Here is a 12,362-nt window from a genome sequence, read left to right on the forward strand (position 1 = left end):
CCTAATCTGTCATAATTTGAAACTGATTAGAGTGGTGTTAACCACGTTCGTTGGACCCACTCTTCAGGATGCAGAACAAACCTACAGAAGTTCCTACAAGGGCTGAACACTGGCTTGGGAAGCCTTTCTTGTAGTATTGCATTTGTATTTTGCTGTGCTTGCATAAGTCGTCTTTAAACTTCCATAGCACTTTCCATCTGGGGATCTCAAAGACCTTGGCAAATATTAATGAATGAACTCTTAAAGACTCTGAAACCTGTGAGATTGGGAAGCATTATCCCTAGTTTACACACAGCTTTTCTATGCCCTTTCCCTCAGTGATGAGCTCAGCCATGCAGGAAGCTTGTGGCAGAGCTTGGAACAGAACCCTGGACTCCTATTTTCCAGGCTTGTCTTGTGTGGTAGCCACAAAACCACGCCGTCCCCCCTTCCTCCCTCCCCCCAGCATCTGCCCAGCTTGTGCCTAAATGCATTTTAATGAGTTACTAAGATGTATGGCAAGGAGTGGTCAAAATGAATCCCAAGGGCTGCATGCAGGCCGTAGCCATCCATGTTCTAGAATGAGGATGTGGCTTATAGAGAACAGAGCCCAGTATGCACGACTCCCTTTTGATCTGAGAAGCATGTGGATCAGGGTGGCGAGGTGCAGTGTAGGCCTGTCTAAAAGATCCTCACCACCGTGTTAAAGATAAAGGTGGCTTCATATGCTCCAATTCATGCCACTTGGATGGGGCCCTGATGATTGACAGTATGGGCTTCAGATGGGTGAAATTTGGCTGCCCCGTTGTATGGGATAAACTTTGTTAAAAACAAGACTGTCAGACAGAAACTGGTGTGACTCTGGTCCATCATTTGCCTTTTATAACTTTCCTGGAAAGTTTTTTCCGTTTGACCTTTGCAAAACCAAAGCTTGTTTTAATGAACATGGGCATTGTGAAACACACTGACACAATCCAAGGTCGAGTTGAGTCTTGAATTTTTTGTTTTTTAAATTGATTTTTTTATGTGCTCAGTAAACAGACACATCCAATCGGCAGACATAACAAGGAACACTTTTACAGAACTTCCGTCGGAACGTTTCCAGGGGCTTTACAAGGTTTCAGCATGGATGCAAATGGTGTAGAGTCCCAGAGAGGGTTAGAAGTGAGGGCAAGAGGAATAATTGGATAAAATGGATGTAGACTAGGTGATGGATGCCCACAGGCATAAGCAGACAAGTAAGAGTGTAGGTCATAAGTATCTAGGAATAATGCAAATAGTAGGGGGAGAAAGCTGACCCAATATAGGGAGAAAGGTGATCCAACAGGAGAGTATAGTATGGCCAAAATACCTAATAATTTGCACTGTTGTGGCTGTGTTGGTCCCAGGATATTAGAGAGACAAGGTGAAAGAGGTAATATCTTTTACTGGACCAACTTCTGTTGGTGAGAGAGAAGATTTCAAGCTCCACAGAGCTCTTCTACAAGTCTCTCTCACCAACAGAAATTGAAGATGATGCCTGTCTTATGGGTCATAGTGACAGGGAGCATGGTGGTGGTGTAGACAGTGATGGATAAAGGGGAGAGTTTTGAAGGGAAGACAAGGGTTTTTGGCTTTAGCGGTGTTAAGTTTAAGCTGATGATTGATATCTAGGACTCTTAGGATTTGTTGCTTCCTGTCACTGACTCATTCTTTGGCCTTGAATAAGTCACTGGATGTCTGTATCTGTTTTGCCATCTGTAAAATTAGGGAGATGTGAGGCTTGCTTAATGTTCATAAATCATATTGAGACTCTTGGGTAATAGGTGTTACATAAATGCAAAACAGTATTTTTCCCTTGGTGGAACTGCATTATGTCAGCTTGGAACTTTTTCAGTTAGTGTTTCCATTTTCTTTTAAATTTATAGTGAAGTCTACCAAGGAGTTATATAGCTGAATAATATATATGCTATTATATTTGCATTTTTGGATTGTAGCTAAGATGCAGGTAATTAGAAAGGATGTGCAGTATTGATTTAGGATATACATAAGGAGCATTGCAAATAAGTAGACCATCACTAGATGGCAGTCTCTCTCTACGTTCTAAATAGTCATTTCTTGGCAAAACTCTCTACCTGATTACAGTGCAATAAAAACTACCATAATCGATACTGTGGCAACATCCTAGCTTTCGTGAATGTCAGGTCACTGTCTCTTCAGATGCTTATTCCAAAGGCAGAAACTGGATAGCACTGAAGGAGGCTATGTTGTGAACTTCAAAGAATTGCATGCCTTGTTGCTCTGCTTTTTGTCAATGACCATGAAATGTGCGTAGAATTGGACTTATTTAAAAGCTTTCTTTTGCAATCAATGCAGAATAAGTAAAGACCCTAAATATGCAGGGTTTCCACCCTATTAGGACCCTCCTGAGAATGGGAGATTGAAAGTGCATAACTCACGATGTCAGAATACATCATAAGGATAATTATTCAACATTTCCCCCCTCAGCGCTTAGTCCCATTTTGATTTTTTACTATAGACACCTAGGGATGCTATCTTGAGTTCAGAGAGTGAAATTTTCAAGTGACTTAGGAGCACAAATTCCACTGAAAGCCAGACCTGTGTTTCTAAATCACGTAGGTACTTTTCTCCCCCAGCATTACTTCAAATGTTCGCAAGGAGCCACCTAGCTGACCACCTCCTCTAAAGGGTTACTTGATACATCTGTTGGGTTGGGTTTTTTTGTATTTCTGTAGTTTCTTTTCATCCCCAACTTTTCAAATCACTGGACAGCAATAGTGAATTAAGGTATTCGGTCTCTGAAATTACATAATATCACTTTTTTAACACAATTGCTGTAAACGTCGAGGTTTGCAGGAAAATCAGTGAGTCAGTCGAGAAGGCTAAATTCAGAATTAGATGTCTTAAAATTGTCACAGTCTTCGGAATATCCTGTGGATTGTAAGCCTGTATTTAAAATCTTTCCGCTCATGTTAGAAAATTAATGTGCTTGTGATCAGAAAAAAAGTACCTTTCATACTTTACATCACTCTTTTATCTTTCTGGAATCACATCTGCTTATGTTTGCTGCCAAGACCAAGTTTGTTAGGCTTACAGAGGCAATATATCTGCCGATGGATGAGTTGTAATCTAGTCCACCTCACAGAATTGTTGGTGATGATGCTGTTACAGTGTTTTCTGTCTCTGATGTACGGAGTAAAAAGAACATTGTTTGATTTTGTTTGTTTTTTAGGTGTCAGTCTGAGCTTTCCATGCAGGGAGTAATCAAATCTTATATGGGAGTTCTCTGAATAAATATGGGAACCCAAGAAATCCTGTTGAATGACTTCCGTGAATGTGAATTTAGTGCGTATGGATGTTGTTGGATTGACCTCACTGGAGATTACCTATTTTTCCCCAACATGGAGGATGAATGCAAGCTTCCCCCAGGCCTTCCTGCCTTTGTTCGTTACCTCTGACAGGGAAGGGCCATTTGGGAGGTGAGGTGGGGAGTTCAGTCCCATGTCCCACTTATTCCAGCAGCCCTGCTGACCGTGCTAACAAGGGGGCAATTTGTGTCAGCAGAGACTGTGCTTTTCTCATGTGACTTGTCCTCTGGGAGCTGGTCTGAAGCCCACAGAGTCACTTCATAAAGGCCACCAATCACCCGTCAAATAGCAGCCAGTTTTGGTCTCTGGTGGCCTAACTGGATTTGAACTGCTGACCTAAATAGAGGAGGAAGGTTCTGTGTCCAGTTACCAGTGCCCTGAATAGAAACGTTGTGGTCTGTGAGAGAAACAGGAATGAAAGCAAATGTTTGTTGAATGGAAAAGAGAAAAACATGTGTGACACAAGAATATCCTCAAACATGAGTTAAAACTAGAAGTAAAGCGCCACTTTATCCCTCCTCCCCCCAACTCTGTCCAGAGGCTATTGGTTATTGTTTAACAACTAGCATTTTGTGAATTTATTCTAGGTAATTATATAGACAGGTAACACAATTCTAACCTCCTTGGAAACTCCTCTTTCTTAGGTCTGTCTATGATGGCGAAGAGCATGGTCGTTTCATGGAAAAACTGGAAGCCCGAATTCGAAACCATGACCGAGAGATTGAGAAAATGTGCAACTTCCATTACCAGGGCTTTGTAGATTCCATCACAGAGCTCCTGAAAGTTAGGGGAGAAGCCCAGAAGCTTAAGGTAAGAGAGAAATTTAGCAAAGACATATCTCTTCTATCAAAGGGTAATATTGTGGCACAATGAAATATTTTCATTTCTGACTTAGGGCTTGTCTTCACTACATTGTTAGCTTGAGGTGTAGCTTTGCTCCTAACATCACTCCCATCCCGTTCCCCCCACAAATCTAGCTTGAGTTAAGGGGTGATTTAAGCTTGAGCTGGCTGGTCCATCAGGAGGGATGGGTTGAAGCTTCAAGCTGGTAATGAAGTTGGGGATGCAGTAGCTCATGTTACAGCTGATCAGCTGCTAATTCATTCACTCTATGTAGTTTGAGTGTTTTGCAGTGTGGTTGCCCTGGTATGCGTACACTGCAGTTGGAAGTGTGATTGCAGCTCATGTAGACATACACGAGCTAGCTCAGATACCAGTAGTGATGAGGCTGCGACAGCATGGACTTCAGTGCAGTCTAGCTCTTTGAGTATATAACCCGGGTCCCATCAAGGCGTGTACACTGTGTGCTGCTGTGGCTTCATTGCTTTTGGTACCCTAGCTATCTAGATTAAAGCTAGCTCAGTTATGCCTTCATGTTTTGCAATCACTCCCTGCCCCCTCAGTACAGTGTAGCCATACCCTGAAACATCAGAAGGACCAAGGCCTCGCCTACACTAGAAAAGCTTTGCTGGTCATTTACACCACTATATCTATACTGGCAAACCCTTCTAGTATAGACATGCCTTATACCAGCAAAAGACTGCACTTTTGCCAGTATTGCTTATACTAGTCCCCTGAGTGAAATAAGCTTTAAGTGCAGATCAGCAGTGGCAAGCAACCCGGGGTGAGCTCTGAGGGGAAACGGAGAAACCAGATGATGATGGAGTCTGTTCTAGGTATAGGGGGCAGATGGAGTAACAGGTGACCTTGGAACTGTCTCTCAGACACTGTATCCTAAAATGTGGGGAATGAACAATTTTGTCAGTTCTAAAAATATATCAGAACAAACCCGCAGCTTCTGAGTTTCCGGAATTGGGGAAGCTGCCTCATTTTCTTGTGATATCTGCTTTGAGGGTGGTAGGGCATGATTGATGTGTATTCTTGAGGCCTAGTTTCTTTACAGGTTTCAACAGCAAGGAGTCACAGATAGTTTGACAGAAACCATCCAAGGACAGTGAATTGCTGGCTCTTTAGGGACAATGACACCCACCCCCCCAAAAGACACCTTGATTGTCTCCAGAGTGTAACACAGCTAGCCTTTCTCACTTGGAAGGATGGGGCAGCCTGACGTGGGACTTTTGGGTGGTTGTATGGAAGTCTAAGTGCAAAAGATGTGGCAGGGGAAAATACTAAAAATTTCCCAGGAAAAATTCTTTGGAGAGTAAAGAAAAGTTTCATGTTCTAATATGCTGAGGTTTTAAAAGTAACCGTACACTTCTTTATTGCAGTGCCTGTGTAAGGCATGTCCTAGCAGGACTCCAGGTTTTACTCATACAGGCCCACCATCCTGCAGTGATGCATGCAGGGAAACTCCCGCTCTCGCTCGGAGGCCCATTGACAGGCAGTGCCAATTGCAGGATTAAGGCCATAGAACATATGAGAGGAACAGCCTACTCTTGTATCATTGTTTCTAGCCAAGAATACCACATTCTTTGAAAAGACTCCTTGTGATTTCCCAACCTACAAATCACTTCTTTATGGGTGGCACACTAAGAAGTTCCTTCATGTACACTTAGGGATCCCTTGATTTCCATAGCTGTCTGATTTATAAAATGGCCCCAGAGGAGAAGAATGCAGAAATCTGTTTGTAAAAAGTAGTGGACTCCTTCTCATGAGGGTTTCCCTGGAGACCCATCCACGGATCCAGCGGAGAATGTTCATTTTGTTTCAACTATTCATTCTCTACAGTATTTGTTTTTGTTTTTTTCCTCAGTAGTTTTAGTCTTACATAGTTCCATAGCATATGCATTAAATCTACATCTTCAGTATTTCACCTGCAGCATTTATCATTTATATATGCTTTTGTTTAAGTTTCTGGAGTCCTGTGTAATCTTATATTTACAGTATTGCCTTTCAGGCACTCTAAATAGCAGAACTCAACCCCATCCTCCTGCATGCCATTGAAGTGCTAACACCGCTGGGCACTGTGAAACCTGGCACAATACAAAGTGAAGAAGAATTCAGTGTCCATTTTAGGTGGTCAGAATTGAAGTTGAAATTTGCATCAGAACATCAGAAGTCCTCTAACTTTTTCAGGCAACACTGTGCACTTATTAAGGCTGACACATAGTCAGGAACTCTCTTTTTTTACAACTCATCCAGAAGATATCTCCAACAATGCAGCTCCCCACTGGGATGCTGGTTCGTTATGGTTTACCTCCCTTAGCTAACAGTAGTAGCAACTTATATTTTGCAAGAAAAGTAACCCAGATGAAACTATATACTGTATTCACAGGAACAGATCTTCAAAAAGGCATCACTTTTACCTGGACAAATTTCTAATCATAACAGCATTTAAACTTCTGCTTACTCTTTGTGATTATAACTGTGCAGCCTTAAGGTTGCACTAATTCACTATTTTACATTTAATCTCCTCGTTTAAAAAAAGTAAAAGAACCTTTTGCTTATTTGGCTGGTAAAATATTGTATCATGAATGTCCTCAGCACCGTGTATTGCACTCTCTTCTCCTTCGTATTCCTGCTCATAACTCCTTTCAGTTGGCCTTTCATTGCTCTTCTCCTGCCCTCCTTCTGATTGTCTCTACGCTATAATTAATTTAAACAAATGCTTGGTACCACATGTTCCATATAGAGAAGAATGAACTAAATAAGCCCCTCTCATGATCCTTCACTACCATATCCTCATCCTTCCCATGCCCCCACCTGCTGTTTGTTACCCCTTGCTGTGCTTGTCTGTCTTAGATTATAAAATCTCCAAATCCCTTTGTCTGAAAAGCTCTGTGTGTGTCTATGGAGCTCCTATGTAAATAATCATCTGTTTTTCTGTGTGTGTCTGTGCCTCTAAAAAAACTGAAAATGTACAAGGGTGGAACATATTCCTGTTCGTTTTTGCTTTAGCTGGGATTGAGATGTAATTTTAATAGAAGACTTGTATAGACTTGGCATCACTTTTGGAGCAGGTTTAAATTAGCCTACGTGAATTCTTTTTCATAGTAGGATTTTCGGGGTATAAGAAAATAAAATAATCTTCAGAGGAGATACCATGCTCCTACTCGAAATATCTCAGGACATCATAAAGGAAATGAGCAGTTTTTGTGTAGGGCAGTCAGCCAGGAGAACTGAACCTACTGCAGGAGGTGCGGGGAGCGCTGCTATGCGACCGCTCCAGTGAAGTTGTAAAAAGTTAAGTCATGAGGTGAATCCTTCTTGCCTGCAATGCGATAAGTTTATGGTAACAAGTACAAGCAGTTAAAGTCTGGCAATCATGGGGTCTGGACAGTTCAGGCAGCTGGTATTGGGATGGCTGTATAAAGCCTTTCACTGCTAGGTCACCAGTTTCAATCTGACCCAAGTTGGAAGTGGCCAAAAATCATTGCCATTTGTTGGCCAATCAGCGGCCACTGTGGAATGAGTTGGGTCTTGGTCCTCTTTATATCACAGATCCTCCTCCTGACATCATAATTATTTGTCTTGTCAGCGTTCTTGTGAGAGATGTAAAGGGTTGAATGGCTAACAGAGACTGAATGATCCTCCCATCTCTAGAATTGGTGTATTCCAGGTCACATTTGAGGTACATTGTGGGGTGATATAGGGGAAGTTTTCATTGCCATACATGTTGTAGTGGATAAGTAGAGGACCTCATTTCTAGGGTGTCAGTCTGACATGGTTCACTGGTACTAATCCATTCAGAAATCTTGGTTGCTGCACTTTCCTCAGCATGGCTGCAGCAGCAGGTCCTTGCTACGGCAGCCATAGCAATTGGTCAAGACATCAGAGTTTGTGGTGAGTAATGGTTTCATATAAGGGAATCATGACAAGGTGAAGAGTTGAGTATAAGCCGGGGTGGGCAAACTATGGGCAGGGGGCCACATCTGGCTCTCCAGATGTTTTAATCCGGCCCTCCAGGTCCCGCTTGGGAGTGGGGTCCTTGGCTTGCCCTGCTCTAGCACTCCAGCTGGGTAGTGGGGTTGGGGGCTTTCCCCACTCAGTGTGGCTCCCAGAAGCAGTGGCATGTCCCCGCTCTGGCCCCAAGTGCCACCCCCACAGCTCCCATTGGCCAGGAACCGCGGCCAATGGGAGCTGCAGGGGTGGCACCTGCAGACTGGGCAGTGCGTGGAGTTGCCTGGCCACGCCCACGTGTAGGAGCTGGAGGGGGGGCATGCTGCTGCTGCTTTTGGGAGCTGCTTGAGGTAAGCATCACTCGGAGCCTGCACCCCAACCCCCTACCCCAGCCTTGATCCCCCTCCTGCCCTCCAAATCCCTCAGTCCCAGGCCAAAGCACCTCCTGCACCCCCAGCCTTGATCCCCCTCCTGCCCTCCAAATCCCTCAGTCCCAGGCCAAAGCACCTCCTGCACCCCCAGCCCTTCATCCCCAGCTCCACCCCAGAGCCCGCACCCCCAGCCGGAGCCCTCACTCCCCCGCATCCCCAGCCCAAAGCACCCTCCTGCACCCACAACCCCTCATCCCCAGCCCCACGCCAGAGCCTGCACCCCCAGCTGGAGCCCTCACTCCCCTGTACCCCAATCCCTTTCCCCCAGCCTGGAGCCCCCTCCCACACCCTGAACTCCTCATTTCTGGCCCCACCCCAGAGCCCACACCCTCAGCCGGAGCCCTCACCCCCTCCTGCACCCCAACCCCCAATTTTGTGAGCATTCATGGCCCACCATACAAGTTCCATACCCAGATGTGGCCCTCGGGCCAGAAAGTTTGCCCACCCCTGGTATAAGCTCAACTTCTCTTCTGCTGGAAATAGAGGTGATGAGGGTGGGCTGCTTGCTCTTATAATCCACTATGTTCTTTTGTTCTCTGTGGCGGCTCAGGGTGCTGTGATCCTGCCTCTTGCTGCTTTTGTATAAAATCCAATGAATTCATGTAATTTTTTTAAGTTATGGATTAGTTTTTAAAATTCAATAATGAGAGAGCTGAGCAAGAAGTTAAAATCCAATGGAAGCTTGCAGGCACACAGTATTGCACTGATCGGCTGCTAAGCTCGAATGTGTACGCTACCAAAATTCTTTTTGGTCAGTTTTTCCTCCCTGTCCAAAGAATATGCGTAATAGGGTGGTTTGCCCCTTAAGGGCTGAAGAGCTTAGGCTAGCGAACCCTGATGACAGAATTATCCAGTTTACCTGGGGTGAATTGGATAATTCCCTATACAGTGCAGCAGGTGGTGGCAATGAAGGAGGAAGCTCAGGAAGCTGTGATAGTGTCTGCAGAGAGAGGCTCTCCAGGGCAGAGAGGCCTGGAAAAGAACCTGACCAAGCCGGGGAAGGATGGCAAAGGTTCCAGGGAGTAAGTTCTGGGTGGAGGAAGAGAAACCTTTTGTTGTGTGGACTTATGAATGGACTTTGTTTTGGGGTTTGAATTTTATTTGCAAGTTATTTTATATTAATGAGCTCAGTCCCCAGTGAGGGATAATTTCTGATCAAGAAAAAGCCTGAAATGAAATTTATTTGACCAGTCCAAGAGGGGAAACTGAGGCAGGCTCCCTGTAGTTTGACCCTGTGCTACACAGGCATCCATGGGAGGCAGCCAGCCCTGTTTACAGTATGTAAACCACTTAGTTTGGAAGGTCTTTGGGGCAGGAACGATCTTAATTTTGGTGTGTTGTACAGGAGCAAGCACAGTGCCCTTTATAACTATAAACTTTATAACTGTTGATCCAGAGAATTTAGACTTTGCAGGATTGAACGTCTCTGTTTCAAGAGCAGGTACCATGTTGACAGGGAAGGGGAGAAATGGATGAATCCATGTTAACTACTTTGAACAGTTCATATGAACTGCATTATGAAACATGTGAGCTAATTGATATTCAGTTTTTTAAGAAGCCATTCACTTGCTGACAAAAAATGCATTTGACTCAGGGACCAGATTATGCCTCCTTTACTCATACAGAATGGATTCAAGGAGGGAGGTACTACTTTACATGAATAACAATTGCAGAATATTGTGCTGGGGGGCACAGCTTTTCAAAGGTGGCATCTAGCCGTGTTACCCCTTGCTGTTTTCCACTGGTGTCTAGTAACTGGCAAGAAACTCAGCCACGTCCACCTTCATATCACCTGTGCTGCTCTTAGGATCTTTCCTTATGTCAGAAAATCCACTGAATGCCTTTTGATGAACAAAAAAACATATTAACCACATCTATTTTAGGGGGTGCAGAAGAAAATTGTAAGAAATTGCGTGGAAGCTGGTGAAACCCCTAGTAAAAGTTCTTGTGCAAGCAACCAAAAAACTTCTTGATTACATGTAAATTTTAAAATTAATGTGTTTTTTTTTTCCATTTCCTCCCACAGCATCAAGTGACAGACACGAATAGAAAACTGCAGAGTGAGGGGAAGGAAGTAAGCCCTGTATTTTTAAAAGCCTCCCTTATATGATCTATTTGCTTTGAATATTTTAATGTATTATAATACTGATAGATTGCAGAGACTTGTAGTTTCAGAAGTCCACAGCTGTGTGGGCAATACTAGTGATAACTTGTGTGACCATAGTGTTAAATCTGTATAATACTTGATACCTGTACCTAATTTTCAGTAAATGTAATGGGGATGTGTATGAAGTGACTATCCCTTTCCATAATTAAAACTCAATGGGGGGGAACCTGGAAAGCAGGAAGACTTTGAAGTGATAATGGACAAACAGTGGGCTCAATCCTCACCCCTAACTAGTGTCAGTAAACACTGAAGGATCAGGCTCCCAGTTTGCAGAGCAGTACGGCAGCAGTAAAAGTCAGTGCGGTCTTCAGCTGCATATGTGGAGGCATCGAACCATGGAGCAAGTGAAGCTCTGTATGTTTTGGATGTGATTTTCCCCTTTAACTGCATTCAGTCTTCTAAACTTCAGTCTTAAAACTAAAGGGATATTGAGAAATTGAAGGGAAATTGTTGGATAGCAACGCAAGTGGTCAGTGAGCTAGAGGCACTGATATATGAAGAAAGATAAGTGTCAGTTGTGTGCATATATATAATATCTGAGAAGTGTCTAGAAACGCCTATTCCTGCAACTCATCTTCTTGTCCTCCTGGAGGGACTCTCACCACTTGTTCCTTACTCCCAAAGAAATCTTCTGCTCTCCTCTCCTCTTCCATCTTCCTAGTTCACAGAGAAATTCACTTTATTGCCAGTACTTTCAAAGTAAGTACTTTGGCTTATGGGCTTAAGATGTGGAAAAGACCTATTCCATCTTCCTGCCAATGTTGGATAGTTCTGTGACCCCAACAGTGTACTGCTGGCGAGTGCACTCTTCCTGCATCCCTAGGACTGGCTCTGGAAGAGACTGAGATAGCCAAGTAATAACTTAGTGACGGCCGAGAGGACATCAGTGTACAAGAGTCTGAATGGGGTAAACACCAAGGAATGGGGGAGATTATTTAGGCTGATCCAGGGAGGCATAGCTAGGAGAATAAAGGGATATGATTAAGAAAAGGAAAAGTTAGACTTGATATCAGGAAAGAAAGAGGCTCTGCATATGGGAGGAAGACCATGGCCAACAGCTCTGCTCTTCGGGCACAATGGAGCTCACTACAATAAGGGTAAAGCTCTTCTCTGCGAGAGACAGAGTTTCTCTTGGGTGTCAGCCCAAGACACTGAAATGAATTCCCTCAGGAGCTAAGTGCAAGGTGCATTTCTTTGCCCTCATTACTCTAACATAAATGTATAACTCTGTGTGTGTGTGTTTAAAAAAAAGGGAAATCCATAGCAAAACACTCCCCTATACACACTTCTCCCCTTGGGCAGAGGATGAGAAAACAAACACATGACACGTTACTTCCGTTTCTTGATGTACTACTGAAAGGTGCAAAGATAGACAATGGATGAACGCAGTATAAGAACCTACATAGAAGGAAAAGAAAAAGACCTATTGGAGTGAGAACTAGTCTCCCATGGGAAGTGGTGGAGGCCGTGATACTTTGGCCATTTAAAATTTGACAACCACTGGCAAAGTGTGTGGAGAGAGAATCTGTTTCTGGCTGAGGGGGGTGGAACTGATGCTTCTAACAGAGATTAGAACTGGCAAACCTTATGGGGAAAACAGACTCAAACCACTTCCAT

At 43.8% G+C, this 12,362-nt stretch overlaps 1 protein-coding gene across 7 annotated transcripts in view; it reads left to right on the top strand.

Annotated features, from left to right (window-relative positions):
• EXOC6B (exocyst complex component 6B) overlaps positions 1-12,362 on the top strand; it is a 448,390-nt gene that overhangs the window by 60,457 nt on the left and 375,571 nt on the right. For all 7 annotated transcript variants that reach the window (XM_037898400.2, XM_037898402.2, XM_037898398.2 and 4 more), the window contains exons 2-3: positions 3,992-4,157; positions 10,605-10,652. In XM_037898400.2, the coding sequence (XP_037754328.1) occupies positions 3,992-4,157; positions 10,605-10,652 (214 nt within the window). The remainder of the gene's footprint in view (positions 1-3,991; positions 4,158-10,604; positions 10,653-12,362) is intronic.

The sequence above is a fragment of the Chelonia mydas genome, chromosome 4 (assembly GCF_015237465.2).
Source record: "Chelonia mydas isolate rCheMyd1 chromosome 4, rCheMyd1.pri.v2, whole genome shotgun sequence".
Lineage (NCBI taxonomy): Eukaryota > Metazoa > Chordata > Testudines > Cheloniidae > Chelonia > Chelonia mydas.